The following is a 27,271-nucleotide window of genomic DNA, read 5'->3' on the forward strand; positions in this document are numbered from 1 at the left end:
GTGGCTGTAGTTTAGTGGTAAGAATTCCACGTTGTGGCCGTGGAGACCTGGGCTCGAATCCCAGCAGCCACACTCGGTTTATTATTTTTTACACACCAAGTTTACAGGAAACGACAGCGTTTCGAAGAACAAAACGTTTTCAACTTAGACGAAGACTTTTTGCAGTTTTGCAGACCAAGAATCGTACACTCAATTGCACTAGTTCGCTCGGCGCTGTTATTTTCTCGAACCACAATCGTAAGATTCTCAAGGACTCTTTTTTTTGCCCCCAATTTCTAGTTTCTTGTGGCGTTTATGGTTTTGAAGATCCTTGCATTTAGCGGATTTTATTTTTCGATTTTTGTTACCAGATCCTTGATCTTTAATGTTTTTCAGAAGATGAAATTTGTTGATGGTGTCGTGATCCCTGTATTCTATTATACATTTTTTGGTCAATAATACGCGCGTATGAAGTTGAAGATTTAGTATATTTTGGGCTGACTTACGTAAAATAGCTTTTAAGACCTTTCATTGGATGACGCTGGGGCTTGGGTTCGCCATGTTTTTGCTTAGTTGAATGCCGATTTTAGAGAATTGTAAAATTCTTTGCTGGTTTTTTTTTCTTTTTTTCCCTCTCTTGTTTGGCTTTAACAGAGAAAGAGTCCATCGATTAATTCTCTCCCAGTTTTAACTTTTAAGTTCGAGAGGGGATCAACTAGGAGTAATTTAACTATTAGTTGTGCCGGGTGTTGTTTGGACTTAAAGTACTATATTTTTTTCCCAGCTTTTGTGCATGCGGCGAATGACAATAATGAAAAGGAAACTCGACATATCAAATTATAAACCAAAATAAATGAGTGGAATTTTGATGCTTCGATCTGCTATAAGCACGATTTTCTCAATTATTGTTTTAGTTAATGGTTCCATTTGGCATTATGCATTTTCAAGTTGCTTTATTCTGCGTAGTTAGAGGAAAGACGGATAGATTTAAACTGAATTGAATGGCTTTGTACCAGAAACAATTGAGGAGTAGTTGCAGCTTGCGATCATGTTGTATGGACCCGTAGTTCTTGTTCCTGATTAAGTTTGGATTTTATATCTTTCGAGGAAAGTGGTAACAGACCTTATTCTAAAAGAAAAAAAGAATTCAAGAAAATTTGGAATAGCAATAGAATTAGTTTTTGTTATAATCATGTGATCAGCTATGAATAAATGCCATGTTAACTTCCATTTTCCTGGAAATTTCATGTGATCAGCAATAGAATTACTCTATTCTGTGTGGAAGTTATTATAATCTTGCTTTGCAGTGTAAGCTTCACAATCTTACGGTCCTCGTTCTTGAATAGAACCTCCTTTCCCTTTTTTGTTAATTGAGGATTCACCGTGACCAAGTTTCTGACGGGGTTGAATTTTTTTGGATGTGATTAGAATATGCTGCTACAATGACATGTTATTGCATTGTTCCTGCCTGTGCTTAGTATATAATAAATACAATTTAATAGTATTTTTGACTTTTGAGTGATGAGATAATATAGCCTTTTTACACCAAGACTCCCTGAAACCAACTCATGCCACTGGTTTACTTTCTCAATGCATATTTTTTATTTCGTAGGAACCTGATGAATGTGTAACATTTTGAAAATTTGTTCTATTTTTTGAGTCATTGAACATGAAGATTGAAGTCTGAGGAATAAATTATTGCTCACAAGGTTCAGATTTTAGCAATATCAACCTCATTGACCTTAACATTTTCTCTGTACTCTGACGGCGATATATCGGCTTTTAACAGTTATTCTTTTAACATAAAGAGGGAAAATAACCTAGATAGTTGATGCTGTGTTGTAATGATTCTGTGAACTGCTTGTTTATGTGAAATTCAATTATCATATATGTTCTTCAGGTATACCGACTGTGTTGATCGTTATTTTGCTTGTATTCTCAGATGATTGATGATCAGGATCTGGGGTTTATTGCCAACTTTCTTGGTATCTTCATATTTGCCCTGGTGATTGCCTATCACTACGTGTTGGCAGATCCTAAGTATGAGGGCAACTGAAGAGCGTGGTTGGCTATACATTTTTAGAAGCAACTAAGAGTGTTGTTTCAGATTGGCTTTCTTTACTGAATTTTCAGGGATGAACCAATACAATCTTACCTTAATTTTGTGAGAGAATTTATTTCGCCTTGCTGTGAAATTTTGGACCAGAGTTATTTGGATAATAATACCTGAACTCTTTTTTTGTTCTCTTATGCAATTTCATATTTAATCATATTTCTAGTTCTATGTTTAAATTTTCTTTCAACATGTACCTGAAGAACAACTTTTCAAATTTGTTTGATTTTTGTGCCGTCTACGTTATCTACCCATTCTGAAATTGAATGAACCATTTTTTTGTAATGTATTTGCAAACATAGTTATAGATTAGTTTTTCAACTTTATAATCGAGATATGCTTTTGATTCCTTGAAAATAAAAAACTTTTTGTTTTGGATTCAAGTATTTCTTGAAGAAATTTTTTCAATTATAAATATTTTACAAATTATATTGAGTAATAACATTCGGTATTAATAATAAACACACGTTCGTGCACCAAATGAATTTATGTGAAATGGAACAGTTCTGTGATAATTCGCAATAAAAAGTTGTAGCTATAAATCATCGATAGTTCATTCCCACGTCCTCGCGTTTAGACTGTATCACCCCTCAACAAAAGTAGCTGTTAGAAAGTGCTCGCAATCTGGATTAGTCCGCCATTAGCTTCGTGTGAAGAAAGAGGAAGAAAAGAGGATCTTGTATTATTGAAGAGAGTTGCAAAAATACGTAAGTTATCTATTTACAAGTACAAGTCAAAAGCAAACTAGTTAACTGAAGTTGACAGCTAACTAAGAATGATTTGATAGAATTTCTTACACAATAACAACACTCTGTAATAAGAATTTGTGACGAGTAAATCGAAAAATAGTTTGTTTCATATAAAAACCTCGTAAAATCAAAGTATTGCTTTTTAACTATTTATTAAACTAATATAAGGTATGAATAACATAAAAGGAAAATAACCAACGACCGATACATGTTATATTTGCACTGTGTTACATTACACGTAATTCTTTTACTAGCAATTTGAGATTCGATCACTATTTTTATAAGAGTATATCTCGTGTGCAAGGATGAATCCGTTGCTTGGTTGTGGCGAAGAAGAACAAGAGATATCACCGTCAAGCACGCTGCCGAATCAACTGAAAGTGATTACTAAACAAACAATCAGGGAATTTCGAACATTCTGGAACGTGAAGACCAATAACACCAAGTGTGGATTGCCTCCTCGACTTTGTTTATGTATATACACACGTACGCACGGACGCACGCACAACTCTTGTGTTTGAAAAATCGCCATTGTTTTAGATCATATTTGCGCACAGAAGGTGCTGTAAGGAGATGGGCCGGCTATTGGATTAAAGCTCTGTTCATTATGTTGTCCTTGTTGGTGGTTCAACCAGAATTCCGAAGGTCCAGCAATTGTTGCTAGACTTCTACAATGGAAAGAGCTGTGCAAGAGTATTAATCCGGATGAGGCTGTTACTTATGGTGCAGCTGTCGAAGCTGTCATTTTATTTTTAAGTGGTGAGGGTAGCGAGAAGGTTCAGGATCTTTTGCTTCTTGATGCCACCCCTCTCTCCCTAGGTCTCGAAACTGCTGGTGGTGTCATGACTGTATGCTTGATCGTAATAAATACAACAATCCCCACCAAGAAACAGTAGGTTTTCTCCACATACTCGGACAACCAGCCTGGTGTGTTGATTCAAGTCTATGAAGGGGAGAGAACGAGGGCGAGAGATAACCTCCTACTTGAGAAATTCGAGCTCTCTGGCATTCCTACAGAGTCCAGCCCCTATGGGAGTTCCCCAGATTACCCTTTGCTTCGACGTTGATACCAATGGTATCCTGAATGTTTCAGCCGAAGATAGGACCACAGGTCCACAGGGCAGAAAAACAAAATAACAATCACCAACTATAAGGACAGACTCTCTAAGGATGAAATCGAGAAGATGGTTCAAGAAGCGGGAAAGAACAAATCTGAAGATGAGGAGCACTAGAAAAAGGTCGAAGCAAATAATTAATGCCTTGGAGAACCAATGCATCTAACATGAGGAACACTGTTGAATACGAGAAGATTGCTTCATCTCTCCCGGCAGCGGATTAGAAGAAGATCGAGGATGCTGTTGCATCGACCATTCATTGGTTAAATAGGAATCAGCTAGCCGAAGCTGACGAGTTCGAGGGCGAGATGAAGGAGCTGGAGAGCATCTACAATCCGATAACTGCAAAGATGTACCGGGGTGGTAGTGCTGGTGTTCTCATGATTGATGATATTCCAGCTTCGGTCGGAGGCAGAGCTGGTCCAAAGATCGAGGAGGTGGACTAAACTGAATGGAAAGTTCATTTCTCTGTTTTGTTGTTATAAGAGTCTGTCTTATTTTCTTATAAAACATTTTAAATTTTCAATCCATACGATTATGACCACTGCTGTTTCGGTTCATATGATCCAACGTTCTTGGCTTTACATGATACTTTGCATCGTAAAAATCCAACCCCGTACTCTTGTTTTTTACTTCTCGAGCGACGTCAAAGATTTTTCGATATTTTGTCTCTAGCGCACCCAAAATTGAATCTTGCCTTGCCTATCGTGTACGTTGCCTCTAACACCAACCTGCGACCTAAATCGGATTGGGTAAACTAATTTGGCATTTTCAATTATAAACTATGTGTTAATTAATATTATATATACACCAAAAGACAACCGGCACAAGTTTAGGGTCGGTGGGGTGTTTGCCTATGTCAACTAATTTTATAAGCTATGTAAGCTTCCATATGCATATAGATTTTTACACAAATAAAGACTTCCAAAATAAGATAAAATTACTGAAGTTCACGGCTGATTCGTTGCACCAGAAATAAATAAGCAAACAGATTTTTATTTTTTCCTCGAGAAGAAAAGCAAGAAAGGGTTAAATAATCAATACTTCAAATATCACTTCCAAAGCAAAAAGAAATTACATCTAAAGCTACTCAAATGCATATTTTGTCGGATCAATACAACACATGCAAGGTGCGGATGTTAGAAAACAATGAAAACAACAATCACCTCGCACATCACCAAAGAAAGGCTTTTCAAGTCAACATAAGATCATTGACACCATGGTGAGGACGAAGACACACACGAACTTCATGTTCTTCGGGAACCCCATGAGGTTTTGGCACCAAAATTTCGAGTACTGTTCCTGGTCCATCGTAGTATGCTTCTATGTTAGCATCTTCTGGGATACGGGTTGAAAGTCGGATTTCTCGAACAAATTCTCCAGTAGGGCAGTGTTCTGCGGATATATCAGTGAGCTTGAATGTCCTGTTGTGTCTCTTGATGAACGATGTGCCGGATGTACTCGTACATGACACCTTGATTATCCCATGTGTTATTGTGTTTCTCCAAGAAACTTTTACTCTCTGAAGATCGACAAAGGGCAAGCTAATTATGATTAGGTAACCATCTTCATCCTCGTATATGGTTTTGGCAGCTGTAACGGGACCACAGACGTTTCTAAGCACCCCACTGAATTCATTTAACCAGTGTGGCTCGTTTGAGTGAACTTCCAAATCGGAGATTCGATCAGAATGAGCACTCACGGATAAGTAACAATCATCACCGTTCCCTTGTGAGAAGAACTCCTTTTTCCGTTTGCTGATGGGAGATGTGCCATTTGCATCCTCGTGGCATTGGTTGAGTGGCTGAGTTGACAGATTTAGCACGGATCCGTTGAGCAATTTCTTTGAGTTAGACTGTGAATTATTGTTGGCCTTTATAGGAGCAGGTGGCCTCTCGAGTTCAAACTCTGTGTTTGGCATATTTCTCCATGACCCGAAATCACTAGCTTCTGGTGGAATAGTAAAGTTCAGATCCCGCCCCATAAGTTCCATCCATCTTTTGCGATCAACTTCATCAAGAGCCCCTAGATTGGGGGATGGAACGACCTCGATGCCATGAACACACTGAGGGTTCGATAGTCCCCTGTAATGCTTTCGCTGCATCCTATGTGACCGAGCGAAACCTTTATCAACACCAAATGGAAAAGGACGCTCGCCTTGACGAGAATGGCCATTCATAAAACTGCGAAGCTGCATCTTACCTAGAGCGTTCTCAGGCCTTTCTTTGAACACCCACATGTACATATTCTCCATATCATGTTGAACCATGAAAACATCGAGCTGGAGGTCAGACTTATCGAACCCAGAAACTCCATTACGATCACGAATTATTTTCACCTTTGATTTCTCATTCAACACCGGTTTAAAGTAAAAGCTGAAAAAGAACCAGGCACCCCAGATGCTATCAATCCTTTTGGCACATTTCCTCCCAATCTTGGGGACACTTAGGAAACTCTCTGTTTCGTACAACTGGGAACCGAGTCCAACATCAAGAATGTCACAGTGCTCGGTGTTCCAAGACTGAGGAGGGGGGCTCCTTTCGGCAGAAAGAGGTAAGTTAATATCAGGTGGACGTGTTAAAATGACTTGGCGATTCATCTCAAGGTCTAATTCATCATGTGAGGACGAGGCACTATAATCCATTGATAAGAGGGTTAAAGGGTGGTGGTTCTCCATTGAAAGAACAGTTAGAAGAGCATCTCCCATCCCCCGCAAGCTTTTCCCCTTACTAAGGGCGATTCTCGACGCGGGGTTATAAAAAATTCACCCCAACAAACATTTTGAGAAAAGCACAATCTTTACAAATATATCTCCCTAAAGTCAATCCCAGCTACAAACTCCCAACCCCACTAAAGCCCTGGACTGATTCATTTTACTAATCTTTCCACGACTCACACGCAGTAAACTAAGTTCTACAAACCCCAGGTAATAATCTAGAAAGAAAAGTATAAATTAAAAACGCAAAACAACAAAGGGGAATTCAAATTAACAAGACACGATGAAGTTTGTAGCTAACCCACGTATCTATCTACTAGCATCCTCCAAAGACAGGCGGGAGACATTGATTCAGACCCGTCAAATCCAAAAATCAATCAGATGAAATTCCTAAACAAAAGACACAAAATCTATATATTCTTCGTCCCTTTGTTTCTAAAAGCAATAAAAACTCAATCTTTCACAAGCATCTCAGAGGAAACATTACCAATCTATGAATCCAAGACCCAAGAAAAGTACCAGATCAGAGGGGATCTTGGAAGAATACCTCTTGGGATAAGCTTCAACCAAGAATCCACAGAGACTTGGGCGTCCTGAACTATCAACTGTTCCCGCAATCCACATGTTTCTCTTCCTTTTAATCTACCGCCTTTCAACAGTAAAAACATAAAAGGCAAGCCTACAAGTACCAAGTCTCTGTCTAAAATCCAACTCTCAAGAATCTCGTCAACTACATAACTCACGTTGTTCCAACGTATTTCGTCGTTAAAGCGAGTCACGTAAGTAAAGGGAAAACGCGTATCTTTTTGTTTGCTCGATCTTATTGGGTGTTTAAGAAGAGAATGAATTGGATCATATTTGAGCGGTAGGTTTCACAGGGAGGCGGAGGCGGTTGCCGGTTTGTGTGGTGGGGTTGGATCAGTAAAAGCCTACACCGAATAATGCTTGGTGAGTTGACGGAGTTTACTTGCTTATCGATTATCATCTTTCATTTCTTTTGTCTATATTTATATAAATTATTAATTATATAAATATTGATTTTGATTATCAAAAAACAAAAGCGAGATTCTTTATTCAATATATACTACTATTAACAATCGCACGTGGTTTCCTTAATTATTTGAATTTATAAATATATATTTTTAAAAAAAAACTATAGGATAAAAAATGAGAAGATGGAAAATTGTATGAAATTATTGATAATCACGCATAATCAAATTTACATAAAAAAAATTATACATAATAAAACTGAAAATAAATTTCGGTGAGAGAGCGAAAGAAATTATGGGGTAGTGCTCCGACCCCACCATATTTGCTAATTGAGATGGTGTACTTTCATTGGCCCATCCTGTGACTTTGGGATGTGAATTGAATGATTAGATTGATATCTCATTAACACAACTCATTTCATCATATATTTAGTTTTAGTTTTATATGTTATATAAGTTATATGCATTCACATAATGGATGTATAAATTTTATACATTTTATCATGTATATTAAGTGGGTGTTTGTTCATCAATGTTTATATAAATGTACACGATAAATGTCCAATATATCAAAATTATATATATCACATCATTTGTTTTTTATTTTATAAACAAACTATATATATCTTTTGGATAAAAATTTGCGTGAGACGCTCTTACTGGTCATATTTTGTGAGATAAATATATTATTTGAGTCATCCATGCAAAAAAAATTATTGTGAATATGGGTAAGGTTGACCCGTCTCACAGATAAAAATTCTTAAAAGACATACTCTATCTTTTGTCTTGTCGATCGAATTAAAGTTTGCTTTAGTTTATTCGTTGAAAAAAGAAGTGATAGGAAGAGCGACATATTAATTTTCGAAAATTCTGATCTTAGAATCGTGTTGGTAGGTGTGTGCGTACAAAGTCTGGAGTCAAAGTATTTCGCGTACGCCTCCACATATCGCCTCTATTAATTATTATTAGATAATAATATATTCAAGATTTCTATTGGTTGAAAAGTAGATTGGCTTTTATATCGGTGCCCATGGTGCTTATCCGACTTATGCTTCAAGTCTCTTTAGCATTGGGAAAAAAATATCGAAATTTCAGTATATCGTGCATATCATATCGAAATATACCGCATATATCGAAATTTTCAGTATCGATATCGGTATATGTTTTTGAAATGTTCGGTAATTCGAATATACCGAAATACCGAAAAATTATTATAATAAAATTATTTTGTTGTGATTGTGATGAGATTAACAATTTTTTTAAAAAAATTTCGGTATAGACGGTATTATACTGATACCGTACCGAAATTGCGGTATACCAAATTTTTTTGGTAAGAACGATATGTAATTTAAGTACGGTGTCGGTATTCATTTTTCGGTAACGAAAAATTTCGGTACGGTATACAGTATTATTAAAAAAATCGGTAGACCGTACCGAACCATGCCTAGTCCTCTCATATAATTAATTATACCGAATAAATATTTATTTCTCAATTATATATATATATATATATACACACACACACACTCTCTCATGTAATTAATTCTACCGAAAATATATTTATTTCTCAATTATATATATATATTTGGTTTTTATAAGAAAAAATGCCCACCCAAATTAAATATTTATAACCTTTTTTCATCAAAATGTTTTAACCTCGCTTATATGTGTAAAGATTAACCTTTTCTTGATTTATCTGTACAAAAATTTAAATGACGATTAGCCACTAATTTATATAACAATTAACTTTAATTTGGAATATTTTATTCAACTACCCATTTCCTCTTCTGTCACCACATTATCTTTAAAAAAGAAAAAGAAAAAAAAGAAACAAGAAAACTGTGTTGGTACTCCGTTACACTGACTAAACATATTAAATATTTATTATTTTAATCACATCATAATCAAAATTATCTAAAATATATTGTACCTCGATATTTATAATAATTATATTGTGTTATTTTTATGTTATTTCTTGAGATTTTGATTTGTATCCTATAACTTGGATTTTTTGTCCGAAATTACCAAATCCAAATGTTGCGTATTGAAACTAATTAATTTTCTCTTATGTGGCTCATATGATACAAATAGACATGTTGCACTAATTAAAATTCATTTGAGCAAAAATAAAATGAAAAATAAACTAGGACGATGCATAATATTTCAAAACGAAAGGAAAAAAGACTTTCATTGCTTAGTTTGAATTTAATATATGCTTTATTATCATCACATGAGCTATGTAGAAGAACATAAATACAAAATAAGCAATATTCGTTTGATTTAGTTATTTCAGGCAAAAAAAAAAATATCAAACCCCATTTTTTTCCTTCAAATTATTAGATGAAAACTAAAATTTAACAAATTATAACCTAAAATCCTCAACATATACTAACTTACATACCTAAAACCCTAACTTTCTTCAAAAAATTTATAGATACTAGAGCACCAAAAAAAAAAAAAAAAAGACGATGATAAACAACGTAATAAGAACAAAACATGATCGATGATTAGTCTCTATAAAAAATAATATTTTTCATGGATGACCCAAATAAGATATTCGACCCACGAAATTGATCCGTAAGACCGTCTCACAATTTTTTTTTTAGGATCTAGACACGTTGAAATCATCAACTATTTAAAATACTATGTGTTCAAATACGATTAGAATAGAAGAACAAAGATACATTTAGGTCAATTTACTTCGTGATGATTGTGAAAACACTTTTTGCAAAAAGTTTCGAGCAGTGTTTTCAAAACAATTATTTAAATGTTTTATAGTTTTCATATATAATTTTTAAACATATCATTTTAAATAAATTATTGTAAACACTATCTTAACCTCATTCGAGTACTTGATACCTGTCGCACGCGGTTACACCTCTACTTGACAAGAATAAATCCAATCCCATTAATGATTTCATTTTGAATTTTCTAATCAAAACGACTTAATTATTAGCTAGTGATACATCGCATCAGAAGAAAATTAATTAATATTAACAGTGGGAAAACTAAATATAATATATATTCTTTGAAAAAGAACATGTATGTGTTGTGTTACACACACAAACGAAATTCATACATTTTGATCGAAATAGCAGTAGGCCCTAATTAATATCCCAAATTGCGCGTTTTAACTTCGTAATTAACTGTTTATTGTCAACGGGGACTCAAAAAAATATTATATATTTAAGAAAGAAAGAGAGGAAAATCAGAATGTAAATCCACTTGCATTAATTTAATAATCAATTTAAGAAAAGTGCATGTGATGATTATTGCAATTTGATTAGAGATTTAGGTCCTTAGTTAAACCTATCGTTTTAGTTAACAGGAGTTTACTGAGACTGATGTTTTTCGTGTTTTTTCAAATGTAATTTTACAATATATGCTTTTGGATTGTATCATCCTGCCATTTTGTGTGTTTATCTTTTAAAATATTTTATTTTAATGAAAACTTTGATCTTATTGTAGAATCAATCATTCATACGCATCATGAGGGGTTTTTTTTTTTAAAAAAAATGGTATATGATAAAAATATAACGAGTAGATCTCTTGTGAGGCGGTCTCACAAATCTTAATCTGTGAGGCGGGTCAACCCTACCGATATTCACAATAAAAAGTAATGCTCTTAGCAAAAAAAGTAATACTTTTTCATGGATGATCCAAATAAGAGATCCGTCTCACAAAATACGACACGTGAGACCGTCTCAAACAAGTTTTTGCCAAAATATAAATAGTGGAAACAGTTTAATTTTTTTTATATAAAATATACTTTTTAAATAGAGAACTCGCAATTGTTACTTTTCGATACATATTAAGTAAAACCTTTGAACTAACCCAATAACCTATTAAATCAAGTTAAACACACCTTATATGACAAGCAAATTTGAGAAAACGTTTAATTGAAATTTTTTATCTTCGCTTGATCGGGTATCCGCTTCAAGTTCTACCTTTGTTTTGTTTTTTCAACTCTAGACTTTATCTTGAAACATTGGGCAAGGCACATTGGCCGTGGTAATTTGAAACTTCGGGCCTTGAGCAAACATAGAAGTTTGGCCTACAGTCCGATGGATATTGGGCCCAATAATAACTGGGCCGAGCTGAATAATTTACCGTTTACATCTTAGGAAATGCTTCAATTACAGGAGACATGAAAAATTTGACTAAAGGTTTCGATAAATCCTAACTTTGGACAAAATTAAAATATGATAGCACTCATTCTTCCTCGTCACTGAAATATCACCATGATTTATAAGATATACTTTGTAATAAATTATAATAAAATGTGTGTCCCATTAAAATAAAGATTGGATATTGAATTAATTGGAGGAGTGGAGTGGGGAAGGGATTAACAGACCGGGGCCGGAAAAAGTTTCATTCGGTCGGGACAAACTATTTATAATTTAATTCCACCAAAACCACACCCTTCAGCGTTCGCATATCAACTTTTGAGTGTGTTTGGTTGATGTGATTAAATAAAGATAGATGAATAATTACATACTTATCTAATGTTTGGTTAAAATTTAAGATATATTAATAATTATTTTGACCCGGTTTAAGACCTAATTTTATGATTAATTATTTGATTATTAATCTAACAAATTACGTGGGATAAGTTATCAACACACCACAAATTACATTTTTATCCTCTTATCTCTTGTAAAAATAAATATTTATTAAATTCTAATTTATTGCGTTTAATGATTACCGTAATATTTTCAAATATATTTCTAATAAATATATTTAAATTAATTTTAATAAACATAAATTATATTTATAATTATTTAAAAAAAACAATAATATTATAATATCACTAAACTTTATTTAACATTAAAATTAATATTCAAAATATTACTACTATTTTAATTATTAATTATAAATATTTAATTATCTATCAAATTATTTTAAGAAAAAACAATAACATTGTAATTATTACTAAACTTTTATTAATATTAACATTCAAAATATTATTGCTATTTTAATTATTAAAGTAAATGCATATTTACAAATTTATTTATAATAAATATATTTAAATGAATTTTAATAAATGTAAATTATAATTATGAATATTTAATTATCTATCCAATTATTTTAAGAATATATATTTAATTAGCATTTGGGGACATTTTGGTCATTACAATAAAATTTACAAAATTAATCCATCATTTTAAAATCATATCAAACATCATGTTATTTATCTTAATTACCATACTATTAATCCATATATCTCATTTTTTAATCACTCTAATTATTAATTATTTACTTATCCTATCACACGTACCAAACGGAGCTTTTCTTTATTATATAAAGGCAAAAACTTGTGTGAGACGGTCTCACGTGTTGTATTTTATTAGACAGATCTCTTATTTAGGTCATTCATGAAAAAATATTACCTTTTATGCTAAAAATATTACTTTTTATTGTGAATATCGGTAGGGTTGACGCGTCGTGAGACCGTCTGTGAGACGTGCCAACCCTACCGATATTCACAATAAAAAGTAATACTTTTTTATGGATGACTCAAATAAGAGATCCGTCTCACAAAATACGACATGTGAGACCGTCTCACACAAGTTTTTATCAATATACAAACCATGCATGTAGGATTTATTGTCCTCATAGTGATATAAATAATAAAATTTCCAAAACTATAAATTTTAACTCCAAAAAATCAGTTGACATCTTTTTATTGTTACTCAAATTAAATATATCCTAAAGTCCTGAACTTTTTTTTTTAAATTAATTTTCTTTGGCCATATTAATATCCATAGATGTAGATTAAATTTCTGAAAAGAAGATTTCATTTTTAAAACAAAATAATAAAATTAAACACGTCAAAATATTTTAATGGTGAATACTCAATCAAAAACTCTCTTCCCCTCATTAAAATATTGAATTGAAAATCATCGCTTTTTTTCATGCAATCACACCAATAGCACCACAGATACATAAAGCTTAAGGGTTAAGTAATTAAGAAAATAAGCCAAGCACCTCTCGAAACCCTAAAAAGCAATAAAACAAAACCAGACAGAGTGAAAACAAATTAGTACTTGATGCTTGTGTGTATGTGTGTGTGTATATATGTATATACCCACTATATATACATACACATAAGGGCATAAAGCCTTTCCCTTTATTTTAGCTCCTTATTCTCATTCTCCTCTCTTTATTATTCTCTTGCTTGTTAACTCTCCAGTTGATGTGATTCTCCACCATATCTTCAAAACCTTTACAATGGTTTTTTCTTCTATTCCAACCTACCTCGATCCAGCCAACTGGCAGCAGGTGAGGGTTATTTTTTTAGATTTTTAATTTTTTTAAAAAAATTCACAGGCTACCATGGCTTCTTTGAGAAAAAAGCAAAAAATAAAAAGATAAATATTCTCCTTCCTTTTCTTGTTAATCTTCTTGGTGTGTTGTTTATATTTATTAACGTCCTTGTGACTCTTTACTAATTTTGAGTTGAATATATACCATATGTATTATGTTTTCATTTTCTTGCTTTTTATGATAATTTTCTGCAGCAACAGAATCATCAAATAATTATTGGAAGCAGCAGCACAAACCCTTTACTCCCGCCACAGCCTGAACCACCGGCGCCACCACATGGAGGCAGTGGATCTGGGACGATCCGCCCTGGCTCGATGGCTGAACGGGCACGGATGGCCAACATACCGATGCCTGAAACCTCCTTGAAATGCCCTCGTTGCGAGTCAGTAAACACAAAGTTTTGTTACTTCAACAACTACAGTCTATCTCAGCCACGTCACTTTTGCAAGACGTGTCGAAGGTACTGGACTAGAGGCGGCGCGTTGAGAAGTGTTCCGGTGGGTGGAGGCTGCCGGAGGAACAAAAGAAGCAAATCTGTGAACTCGAAATCTCCAGCGAGTGAAAATAGGCAAACCACCACAAGCTCCGGCGGTTCTATTTCCTCCAACAACGGCCAGGAAAATCATATATTAGGCCTCACGCCTCAACTTCCACCGCTACGCTTTATGTCTCCTCTAAGTCAGCTTACCGATAACTTTAATGACACTATGGGACTGAACTACAGCGGAATTTCTGCTCCTTCTGTACTTGTAACAGGTGAAATGAACTTCCAGTTGGGAAGTGGCTTGTTCGGCAGTGGGGGTGGAAATGGTGGCATTGGTGGTGGGGTGGCTTCGCTTTTGTCCAGCAGTGGCGGCGGCATTATTGAGCCATGGAGGTTGCAACAGATGCAGCAATTCCCTTACTTGGGTGGTGTTCTGGACCCAAACTCACCGGGGGTTTACCAGTTCCACAGCGGTGAAACCGGGTTAGCTTTGGGCGAGACGAGCCAATCTGTGAGGCCAAAACTTTCGAGCTCGATGCTAAGTCAGATGGCATCTGTTAAAATTGAAGAACATCCGGAGCTAAATTTGTCGAGACAGTTAATGGGAGGGATTCCAAGAAATGATCAATGGAATGCAGCTTCTTCTTGGAGTGATATTTCTGGTTTCAGCTCTTTTTCGACGAGCAATCCCCTCTAGAATGTTCTCGATCTATTTGGGTAAATTGCAAGAAGTACTACTTTAAGTGACCAATATAAGACAACAAATCAGAATTAAGTAGAATCTGTGGTCGATCACAGTCTGAATAACTGTCACTAATAGTCGAGTTTCATGTAAGAACCCATGGGTTAAAGAGATTATCTATGGTGGAAGAAAACTGAAATCAACAAACATGGAAGAATTAGCTAGATTTGTGCATGGATGTGCCAAAGACTGATATTCGTCTTGCTGAAGAAACCCTAGAAATGGTAGGTTAAATTTTTTGTTTTTGATGTTTTCATTTGTATCTCAATTTGAGCCCTGTTTACTATCAGAAAAGTGAGTGTGATTTTGTAGCTTAACCATGTTAGACGACATGGAGGTCTAACATATGTTTTTCAGAAATATATTTGGTTGGAACCTAATTACTTTCAGGTGTCTTGGCTTCTAGAATTAAATTTTCATCCGTATTGATCATATAATATAATCATAATCTGGTCGATTTTTATATTCGCTTCTGGGATGCATATTATCGATTATCACATAGATTCGGTAATTTTAACTTGCATGATTTGATTTTTCTTTTTTGTCATAATAATGCAGCATGATGATCTTCATGCAGCTCAAGTATTCAGAGTTTTCGATGATTAAACAATCATATAGTTACTTTAATTAATAACTGGAGCACTGTGCATTTTGATCAGCAATTTTGTAGCAAAACAATTAATCAATACTCTATATATCATTTAAAATATTCAAAATCCAACAGTTCTATCAATTTCTGGAATGAGTAAGAAAAGTAAATATGGTAGAAACGATATATGTTACAGTGAATCAAAATCCAGTCATTTCAGAGCTCGTAATCGATTTAAAGAACTTTGAGAAGTACTGGATTCAATGGTCTATAGCTCCCAGTTATCAATGCCTCGATATCTTTAAATTAATTAGAAGTCGAGTCAAGTTCATAAACTCTTTATACGGAAACTTAGGATTCGGCGTACATCCATGATCTCTACACTCATTAGCTTCGATCCAAATTCCTTCTTTAAAAGTCGCATTTCTCTACTGATTTGATTCTTGATCACTGCTTGTAAAGAATATTGAAGATGGAATATGTTGATTTAGCTTATAATTTGCGAAATTGGGACAAGGATAGCAAATGATGAACTTAAACTAATGGTAATATGTTGGACCTTCCAGATTCCAAACCAGAAAAAGCGTTCAAACTTATAAATCCCAGAAATCAATGCATGCTTCTGGATATAATATAATTCTCGATTTCTGTTCCCCCTAACAATCACGTAAAGACTGCACATATATTACATGAGGCGCAGGGCCTGAGAGTGAGTCAAAGATGAATGCGTAATAAGTCGAATATTGCATTTTTTACCTCGATTTTCATCATTTCATGCACATATAATTTTGAACGCGATTCTGATCCGCGTGGTAATCCGTAAATGTGTGTTTTGTTCTTTGATTTTCTCATGCTTCAAGTCTGACACATGCGATTATCTGAGTTTTATCTTCTTTTTACCAGAATGAAACTATGCGACTCATTTACACACGCACATCCAATTTTAAAAACAATTTGCGACTCATTTTCACACACACATCAAATTTTAAAAACAATTTGCGACTCAGTTTATATTATATATATATATATATATATATATATATATATATAAAATAGAATATGCAATATAAAATATATAATTAGTTGGAAATAGTTGAAGGTGTTTACTTTGAGATAAATAGTGAGTGGTCGATACTCTATTCTGGCTGAAGCTAATTTTGGAAAGTGACAAAAGACGCATTCTGTTCAATTAGGTGAGGCTGTTCTCTTTTGTTGCTTCCAAATTTTCTACAGTTAATTCAGTTTCAACTTGAATGACGTTGGAAAGAATTCAAAAGTTTACACTTATTTCAAAATTCGATTCTCCCACTAATTATAAAAGTCACGTATATCGTATATATGTGATGCATGTATGAGCTAGCTAGTATAACAGATTTCTCCTAGCTAGTACTTTATGAATATATATCATACACCTTCGGTTCGCGGATCGCCGGTGACCCGATACAGTATATTCACCGGTTACGGAGTAAGCTACACGCAACAACAGATTTTGCAAAAAAAAAGTTCGATTGGATCATATATTTAAATGAATGAGTTTACATATATATAAACTGTATATTTATGGTCCCCCTTGCTATCTACTAAGAAGGTACTAGGAGGGAGTGGTGGTAATTAAGTGGAATGCCTCATCTTCAAGGCAAGGAATCTCTTTGCTATGTAACTTTTGCAAGAACCAAGGCTGTTTCTTATTCAACAACGAATAAAGCAGCACACTCACACACATCCCTCCTCAATAATAAAGCGCTCTCTCTCTCTCTCTCTACCCCTCCCCTCCCCCACCTCACCCCACACAATATACATACATACATGTGTGTGTATGTATAAATTTGTAAAGTCGCATTCATGATTCAGAGATAATCATTTATATTAGATTATATTTGTCGGGTAGCTGTCTAGCTTCATTTATTTTTAGTTACTAAGATTGAGCAATCAGTTGGAATATTATGTAGCGATCCAAGAATTTTAGTTAGCTAGGAAAATGGGAAATTCTACGGCACATGCACGGATTTCTTGCTCTCCATTTACCAATAAATTAAAATACTCAATTCTATGGTGGATCTGTACATATTTTTTCGATAGTATGTTTCCCATGTTGATGTAATAGGTTGTCTAGCTGATTTTGGACGTTACATATATATATATATATATATATATATATATATATATATTCTGATCCAGCAATCTGCTGCATTTTAATCCACACAAAAACACATTCAGTGTGTGCGAGGACAGCGTGGGCAGCTTTAGCTTTTTACGTATGTATATATTTCACGTCATTGGATTGCAGTTTATTTTTTATTTATGCGTTGTGTACGTAATATATATTGTAATAAATTATTATAAAAAAAGTGGAAGGGTTTGAGATTCGAATTCTCACGTTTTCCCCTCAATTATTATTCTTATTATTATATAAAAAAAATATCATGTGTGCCTGGAATCTGATTCCACCCTTCTTTTCCAGGCAAGATTTTATCTGTCCCCCTTTCCTCATCTTCAAAATTATTGTATGTGCATGCCAATAATAAAAGTATATACCAGCATAAAATATATATTTTTTCCTTTTTATGACATTTAATTGGATTAATTCATATTTACTTGATTTGATTAGTAAAACACACGAGTTCTTAATTGATTATTTAATATTAAATATATATACTTTTTTTGATCCTGCCTTCAGTTATTACATTTAGGCTATTTAAATTTAATTTCGAGGGTTCACTATAAATTAGTCAAATAATAGCAATACACTATTTATCTTTAGGAAATTCTCAAATTTTAGCATGTTTTTCTTTTATTCTTGTTTGGTCTTTTGATGATCGATGCTTCTTAATCAACAAAAGCCAAAAGCTGTCTAGTCTTTGTTGAAAGACGAGATGGAAGCATCCTATGTTTTATTCATTGGTTTATTTACATCTTATATATATATATATAAACACATATTTTCAAACCAAATCTTCAAGTTATATATAAATGTGATTTAATTATTTCAGCATGTTCAGGGGCGGATCCAGGATTTTAAGTTTGGGGGGCCCGACTCACCACCAACTATGAAAGTTTTAAATTGGGCATTTGACCATTTGTAAAGGCCCATTATTTAGTTTTTGCAGAGAATGAAACGCGGACCACATGTGTAAACCTTGAAAGTCTATAACCATTAAACTAATTATAGATACTTTATTTTTTTTATGGTCAAATAATATATATACTAAATAATAAAATATATCTTATATAGTAATAATTTTTTAAAAAAATTTCGAGGGACCGTTTATAGATATTTTATTTTTTTATGATCAAATAATATATATACTAAATAATATGATATATATTATATATTAATAATTTTTTTAAAAAAATTTCAGGGGAGCCACGGCCCCCTTGGGTCCTACACTAAATCCGCCCCTGAGCATGTTCAATGAAGCTAGGAGAGGGTAATTTTAACGAAAGAGGCTAATTAATTATTGTTTATTAACATGCATTAATTATCTATTTTATTAATGGAAATACTCGACCTTTTGAAAATAGATTGTCGTGTTGTTTTGAGCTAAACAACAAATTTCTCGTTGATTGCGACTCAATTACCGCCAAACAAATGAAATGAAATTAAATTAAATTAAATTAGATTTAGTGGTTTGATGGTATCGCTCATGAATTATCTGCATGCATGATACCATGCACAATTAATTGCGCCAACACCCACTAATTTTAGCACATATTTATACATATATGATATACCCCAAATTCGGTCTTCTTATATATTATCTCACGTTAAATTTTTTTTCTTTTAGTTGAAATATATTTTTGATAATTTAAAATAAATTTTTCCATGTGATTATAATATAAATCTTTCTGAAAAATCACGATTAGTGGGTTATTTAATATTTCAATCGTTTTTCCCTCACTATATGTGGGGACCCGAACGCTAATTCATTCCTTAATCGTCTTTAGGAATAATTCAACCAATTATAATAAACAGGGTCTAATTTTTTTTTTAAATACAAAGCGAAAACGTAATGTAATTTAATTCAAATTACCTATTAAACATAAATATACAATTCTTGTATTATCTACAAGAATTCACCTAGGTTCAACTATATATCAGTGCTGAATCCTAAGTTGCTTCGAAGCCCGGATCTCCACGCTATCTAGTCCAGGCTCGTTCTCTTCTTGACCCTGATCATATCCTACCTGTTGACATGCACACATACAAACAACACAACAGCCGGATAACTACGGTGAGAATTACATTCTCAGTATAAATCATGTATACATGCAATCATAAAGACAATATAAAATCATATAACAGATATTTCTAACATGTATTCAAATCAGAATATAAATCCATATCAAGAATAAATCCTATTCTAAACATGTACCATTATCAGGAACATAAATCAATATGTACCATATTAAGGAACATAATCAACATGAATCAATATAAACTGTCAATTAGACTCATGACTCCAAATTTAAGACTAGACTCAATCCTAGTCTAGGGATCCCGGTTCTAGAAGTTAGCATTCCCATATCGACCAACAGTAATAGAAAAGACTCCAGTTCTATCCACGTCGATAGGGTATCGATCACCAGTAATAGAAGAAATATCAATTTTATCCACATCGATATAGTATCGATCACCAGTAATAGAAGAAGCTCGTATTCTATCCACATCGGTATAGTATCGATCACCAGTAATAGAAAGAACTCCGATTCTATCCACATCGATATAATATCGATCACCAGTAATAGAAGAAGTTATAATTCTATCCACATCGATATAATATCGATCGTCAGTAATAGAAGAAGTTATAATTCTATCCACATCGATAGCCAAACATCCGGTGACAGACTTTGGCACTATCGCCAATACACTATCTTGTGACATCGTGCAATGTGCCCGTGGCGATCCCACCACTATCAGGCACTTCTGTCCCAAGATACTCGTCTAATACCTGCTGTCTATCAATCAAGAGAACAAGTATATCAATCAAATCAATACAATAAGGTAAAGTATGTGATTTAGGAAACTCGAGCCAAACCTCACTCGAGTTGTGCAATCATAACTCAACATCAATTTATACCTTTATCTTCTCGGTCCGACGAAGACGAAGTATCGAAGTCAAATCTGTCCATACCCAATCTGATAATTACAATCGAATAGATACAATATCAGTATATAACTCAGTTCAAAACATGTTCTGATTAATACTCAAATCAAAACATAATCTGATCAATGCCAATCGACATATGATTCCACAATACCATCTCAACCAATACCGAGTCTGATCAATATCAATTTACGGATGATTCGACGGTATAACAATACAGTCTCGATAACCCCGTCAATTCCAACACCACAGATATAATATTAGAACTCATAATCAATATCGGTGCAACTCATAATTTCAATAACAATACAAATCTGATATCGAAACTAAATTAATCAATTCCAAAAATCATAACAATTACATAACCAGTCCGTTTCTTAATCTGACTTCGATTCTATGATGTCTAACATGTCAAGAACATCATATATGAATTTCATTCAATTCTGGCAATATCATAATTTCAAATCGTATCTAAACGTAACAAAACTTACGTCCAGTTGTAGCATGCGTTGATAGGAACACAGTACTGTACTCAGATTCAAAATCAGACGGGCGGATTAAAGTAAAAAGGCGTAAGGATTTGGAGCTTCCCTTCCTCGGTTCTCTCTTTTTTCGTTCTTCTTATGATGAAATGAATTCATATAATACATATATATATATATATATATACCATGCATGCTCAAGGAAACGTGGCTCGTTCCTTCAAGAAACACGTCTCACGCTATATGCGCGACATCAACAGGCGCATATGCGCGAGACACCATTTCTCGGCGCGTGTGTCTCGGCATCTCTCGCGCATATGCGCGCCTCACCTCGGCGCATATGCGCGAGGTTCTCTGGACAAAACATACTACAGCTCGCGCATATGCGCGCAATCACTCCGCGCATATGCGCGGGATCTTCTGCCCAACTCGTGCACAGCTCGCGCATTACGTCGCGCATGTGCGCGAGTGGCACCTCCCTCGCACCTGATTCGTGTCTTTTCTCGTCTGTCCCGATCTGATCTGTTCCGTCTTTAATCACTTCAATTAATCAAGAAATCATCCCAGATTAATCTCAGATTACGGTAAATATACCCAAATCATTTTCGATTACGGTAATCAAATTCTCGGGCCTTACAATATATATATATATATATTCTTGTTTATTATTATATTATGCGGGTAATACTTAAAAAATGATTGTTCGATCGATCTATTTATAGGATTTTAGAGAAAAATAATAATAAACTGATCATGAAATAATATTTTTCCATCTAATAATTAAGATTTTGTTATCCAAATGCTTTCTTAAATTATGAAATTTTTTAAATATAAAAATGTAGTAATCATGCTAGGGATTTAATTTGTGTATATTAGATGATGTAAAAGAAATGAAGCGAACACATTCAATGAATGGGTAGCGAGTAAAGTAATAGTTGGCTGCTGAACTTCCTTAAGAACAAAGGAGAACAGACGCCCCCACACTTTTTGACAATTACATCATATCCCAATCTCCCACACAAAAAGTGCAAATTATTTCCCCAATTTTGAAATCATATGTATCCCAAGCTAAATCTGGATTTTCGAAAAACAACCAAGCTTATTTTTATTGTGAGAGTGATCGAATCGTGAAACTTGATTTGTTATATGATTTTAAATATTTCAGTTGAATCATTATCACCGGCTATTATTTTTGGTAAAACAACAAGTGCTTGATCCGACAATTGGTAGCAGAGCTAAGGTCACATGTTTGTTTCTCATTGATTGAAGCGCAATTATTGATAAAGTAATTGTTGGAGTGTAATAATTGTCCCTGCTATGAGACTGATCAAACCTGACGCTTGAGCTATTATACGATTTAAAAGATTTGAGTTTTACTATTACTATCAGGTATAACTTTGGATAAATCGGCAAGCGTCCGGTCCTATAGTATATGTTAAAAAGAGTTATTTCATACATTAAAGTGCATGATTTATATTGTTTTAGATATGAGAATTTAATTAGTTACTTTATACCTTGAGAGTATGTTTTCTATTAAGATATCAATTCTACGAAAAAATAGGTAACATCAATAAATTTTATTTGTTTCAAATAAAAGCGTGTTTGGCCAAAATTATTTTAATTGAGATAACGTGCTCTTATAATTTATAAACTGTTTTAAGAAGGTAATAAGTTGCTGAACAAAACCCGCTTCGGCTCAGAAATAACAAATATAAAAGATAGAGATATATAGGCAATAATATAAAATATAAGAGAAATTATTTAGAGGACTGCAAATGGACATGAAACACAACTCTATCATCTACGATAATAAATTAATAATTTATTTAAAATATTTTTAGACAAATGAATTTTCTCTCGAGTATAAAAGACTATTTTAATTTTAATTATTTTGATAGACTAGATTATATATTAAAATCGAATCGGGCCTCAGGTGAACTACTGTGAAGCTTGAGGAATTGGGTTGGGCTCAACTTTTGGAAGTGGACTATTGTAGACCTAACACTAAGCCCGTTCAATGTTGCTGAAAAAGAAGCAGGACGAGGTTTCTGCACGATGATATGTGCCAAGTATGTTTGAAGAAGAAAATACGTTAGCTTTGCAATTTCTGTCAACTATCGCCTCGATTGATTTACGAGTTTGTAATAGCAAAACTTTGAAATACTTTTTTTGTTTTGCATATTTTTCCTTCCTGATCATTTATCTATTATATTATATTATATTATATATATTATATATAAATATGTCACTTTACTTGTGAATTTACTTGGACACCCTTATTAATTATGACTTTATTATATATAAATATGTCACCTCAATAAATATGCCACTTCAATTTACTTGGACACCCTTATTAATTATGATTTTATTATATATAAATATGTCACCTCAATAAATATGCCACTTCAATTGTGAATTTAATTTAACACCTTTATTAATTATGACTTTTTATCTATCTATCTACTCTATATACTAATATACTAATATATGGATTTGAATTGTGAATTTATATAAATGTCCTTATCTTCATTCAATAATATTCATTAATACGTATTTATTTTTTGTTTTTTTTTCATCTATTCATTGAATAATAATCATTAATATATTTTTATTTTTTGTTTGCTTTTCATCTATTAATTAATAGAATTTAAAATATACATGTTTATTTTTTGTTTGCTTTTCATCTATTAATCTAGAATTTGAAACCTGCTGTTTGTTTTTCATCTATTAAACTATATAATTTAAAACCTACTAAAAATTAGAATTTGTTAAAATATACATGTTTTTTGTTTTTTGTTTTTGTTATCAGCAATTAATGTAGTATAAAATAAATTGAAAAATATATAATTTAGTCACCATTTTTTGGAATGAAATTTACACTCTATTATTTTTTAAAAAATATATATATCTTTAATAAAATCTATTATCTATATAAATATGTCACCTTTTGATCAATTGTGAATTTACTTTGACACCCTTATTAATTATGACTTTATTATATATAAATATGTCACCATGTCACTTCAATTGTGAATTTACTTTTACACCTTTATTAATTGTGACTTTTTATCTATCTATCTATCTATATCTATCTATATCTATATTTATATCTACACTAATATAAATATATGGATTTGAATTGTGAATTTATATAAATGTCATTATCTTCATTCAATAATAATCATTAATACATGTTTATTTTTTGTTTGTTTTTCATCTATTCATTTAATAATTGTTTTTCATCTATTGATTTAATAATAATCGTTCACACATTTTTATTTTTTTGTTTGTTTTTCATCTATTAATCTATATAATTTAAAACCTACTGCTTTTCATCTATTAATTTATAGAATTTAAAACTTACTAAAAATTGGGGTTTGTTAAAATATACATGTTTTTTGTTTGTTTGTTATCACCGATTAATGTATTATATAATATATTGAAGAAAATATAATTTAGTCCTCATTTTTTGTAATGAAATTTATACTCTATTTTTTTTTTAAAAAAATATATATTTAAATATAAATATATGGTTTGAATTGTGAATTTATATAAATGTCCTTCTTCATTCAATAATAATCATTAATACATGTTTATTTATTTTTTTTCATATATTCATTTAATAATTGTTTTTCATCTATTCATTTAATAATAATCATTAATACATTTTTATTTTTTTGTTTGCTTTTCATCTATTAATTAATGGAATTTAAAATATACATGTTTATTTTTTGTTTGATTTTCATTATTAATCTATAGAATTTAAAACCTACTGTTTGCTTTTCATCTATTAATCTATAGAATTTAAAACCAACTAAAAATTGAAATTTGTTAAAATATACATGTTTTTTGTTTGTTTGTTATCAGCGATTAATATATTATAAAATAAATTGAAGAAAATATAATTTAATCATCATTTTTTGTAATGAAATTTACATTCTATTTTTTTTAAAAATATATCTTTAATGAAATTTAAATTAAATAAAATAATAATGAAATTTGAAAAATTTTTTGATTTATATTTTTTATTAATTAATAAATTTTAAAATATATCAAATAAAAATGAAGTTTACAATATTATTCAAAATTTTATAGTTCTCCAATTTTTAATAGGTTTTATGTGAAACAGTTTCATTGTTATATAGTCCTGAGAGGGACTGACCCAGTCATTTTCGGAGTGAATGAAACAATCTCATAGGAGTTTCTGTGTCAATTTTAATTTTAACTTAAATAAATTAACATATATGAATAACGTAAATAATAATAATTAATATATTTCTCATAGCTTGTTTGTTTTTTTCCATATATTATTAATATATTTTAAAATAAATTGAAGAAAAATAAAATTTAGCCACCAGTTTTTAGAATGAAATTTAAATTAAGCCTTCATTTTTTGGAATGAAATTTACACGTCATTTTTTTAAAAAAAATTATATCGAATAAAAATGAAGTTTACACTATTGTTCAAAATTTTATAGTTCTCCAATTTTTAGTAGGTTTTATGTGAAACAGTTTCATTGTTATATAGTCCTGAGAGGGGCTGACCTAGTCATTTCCGGACTGAAAAATAAATTTTTTCATGATTCAAGTCTGATATGAGACATGTTTCACAAAATTCACTCGTTAAACAATCTCATAGGAGTTTCTGTGTCAATTTTATTTTTAACTTAAACAAATTAAAATATATGAATAACGTAAATAATAATAATTAATATATTTCTCTTCGCTTGTTTGTTTTTTCCATATATTATTTAATATATTTTAAAATAAATTGAAGAAAAATAAAATTTAGCAACCAATTTTTAGAATGAAATTTAAACTAAGTCTTCATTTTTTAGAATGAAATTTACACATAATTTTTTTTTAAAAAAATTATATCTTTAATAAAATTTAAAATAATAATACTAATAATAATAAATACATGTTCTATTGTTTGTTTTTTTCCAACTATTAATTAATTGTAAATAAAATTGAAAAATGAAATTTAGCCATATTTTTTAAAATGAAATTTATACTTTATTTGTTTTAAAAAATATATCTTTAATAGAATTTAAATGAATAGAAGAATAATAAAATTTACAATATATTTTCACAGAATGAATTATATCCTTATTTTAAAAATAATTCTTTTTGTTTGACTTTTTTTTTATTTGTGAACTCTATCTTTATTTATTTTTTTCCCTTTATTTGATTTTTTTACATTAATTAATGTATTTAAAATAAATCGAATGAAAATTAAGTATACATACACCCTTGTTCAAAATTTTATAGTTCTCCAATTTTTGAATTGGTCTTCTGTGAGCCGGTCTCATGGATATATCCTTCAAATGGGCCAACCGATCAATTTCAGAGTGAAAAACAATGATTTTTTATGATTAGAGTATGATATGAAACATGTTTCATAAAATTGACCCGTGAAACAGTCTCGTAAGAGTTTTTATGCAATTTTAAATTTTAATTTGAGTAAATTAACATTCATTAATAATGTAAATAATTCACGACTAATAAGTTTGAAAACTCTTATAAAATTGTGTGAATTTATATATATTTCCTTATTTTCGTTAAATAATATTAATAAATACATGTCTTTTTTTGTTCGTTTTCAAGTATTGATGAATTTTATAATAATTGAATAAAAATAAACTTTTATTTTTGGAATGAAATTTACAGTTTTTTTCAAAAAAAAATATATCTTTAATGAAATTTAAAATAAGCGACATAATGTCAGCAACTTAACTCACGAAAATTCCCAGGAGTTTACTCATCCCAGTATTACCCTCACTCTTGCACGGTTAACCCAACAAAACTGAATGATATTGAAAGATTTATCTTTTAGTTCGAATGTTTCTTAATCTTTATGTCAAAAGTTATATTTGTTATC

The 27,271-nt window shown here is 31.9% G+C and overlaps 3 protein-coding genes, 1 non-coding gene and 1 pseudogene across 4 annotated transcripts; 4 read left to right on the forward strand and 1 right to left on the reverse strand.

Annotated features, from left to right (window-relative positions):
* Positions 1-72, forward strand: TRNAH-GUG (transfer RNA histidin (anticodon GUG)). Its single transcript has one exon. It is a non-coding gene; the product is annotated as a tRNA-His (tRNA).
* Positions 60-2,222, forward strand: LOC142540203 (dolichyl-diphosphooligosaccharide--protein glycosyltransferase subunit 4A). Its single transcript, XM_075646179.1, has 2 exons — positions 60-237; positions 1,922-2,222. Exon 2 carries the CDS (start codon positions 1,922-1,924, stop codon positions 2,033-2,035), a length of 114 nt encoding a protein of 37 aa, XP_075502294.1. The 5' UTR covers positions 60-237; the 3' UTR covers positions 2,036-2,222.
* Positions 2,223-3,414: 1,192 nt separating this feature from the next.
* On the forward strand, positions 3,415-5,191 carry LOC142538398 (heat shock cognate 70 kDa protein 2-like; annotated as a pseudogene).
* On the reverse strand, positions 4,933-7,616 carry LOC142540204 (uncharacterized). The gene has a single exon (XM_075646180.1). The coding sequence runs from the start codon at positions 6,661-6,663 to the stop codon at positions 5,149-5,151; it is 1,515 nt and encodes a 504-aa protein (XP_075502295.1). The 5' UTR covers positions 6,664-7,616; the 3' UTR covers positions 4,933-5,148.
* Positions 7,617-13,784: 6,168 nt separating this feature from the next.
* LOC142540205 (dof zinc finger protein DOF5.1-like) lies at positions 13,785-15,603 on the forward strand. Its single transcript, XM_075646181.1, has 2 exons — positions 13,785-13,943; positions 14,183-15,603. The coding sequence occupies exons 1-2, from the start codon at positions 13,893-13,895 to the stop codon at positions 15,167-15,169; spliced, it is 1,038 nt and encodes a 345-aa protein (XP_075502296.1). The 5' UTR covers positions 13,785-13,892; the 3' UTR covers positions 15,170-15,603.
* The last annotated feature ends 11,668 nt before the right edge of the window (positions 15,604-27,271 follow it).

The sequence above is a fragment of the Primulina tabacum genome, chromosome 3 (genome assembly GCF_025594145.1).
Source record: "Primulina tabacum isolate GXHZ01 chromosome 3, ASM2559414v2, whole genome shotgun sequence".
NCBI classification, from domain to species: Eukaryota; Viridiplantae; Streptophyta; class Magnoliopsida; order Lamiales; family Gesneriaceae; genus Primulina; species Primulina tabacum.

Excerpts from the sequence above, each read along its gene's own strand:
- LOC142540203 (XM_075646179.1), top strand. The coding sequence starts at position 1,922 with ATGATTGATGATCAGGATCTGGGGTTTATTGCCAACTTTCTTGGTATC.
- LOC142540205 (XM_075646181.1), top strand. The coding sequence starts at position 13,893 with ATGGTTTTTTCTTCTATTCCAACCTACCTCGATCCAGCCAACTGGCAG. Across the intron at positions 13,944-14,182 it reads ATCCAGCCAACTGGCAGCAG|CAACAGAATCATCAAATAAT; the intron begins GTGAGGGTTATT and ends AATTTTCTGCAG.
- LOC142540204 (XM_075646180.1), bottom strand. The coding sequence starts at position 6,663 with ATGGGAGATGCTCTTCTAACTGTTCTTTCAATGGAGAACCACCACCCT.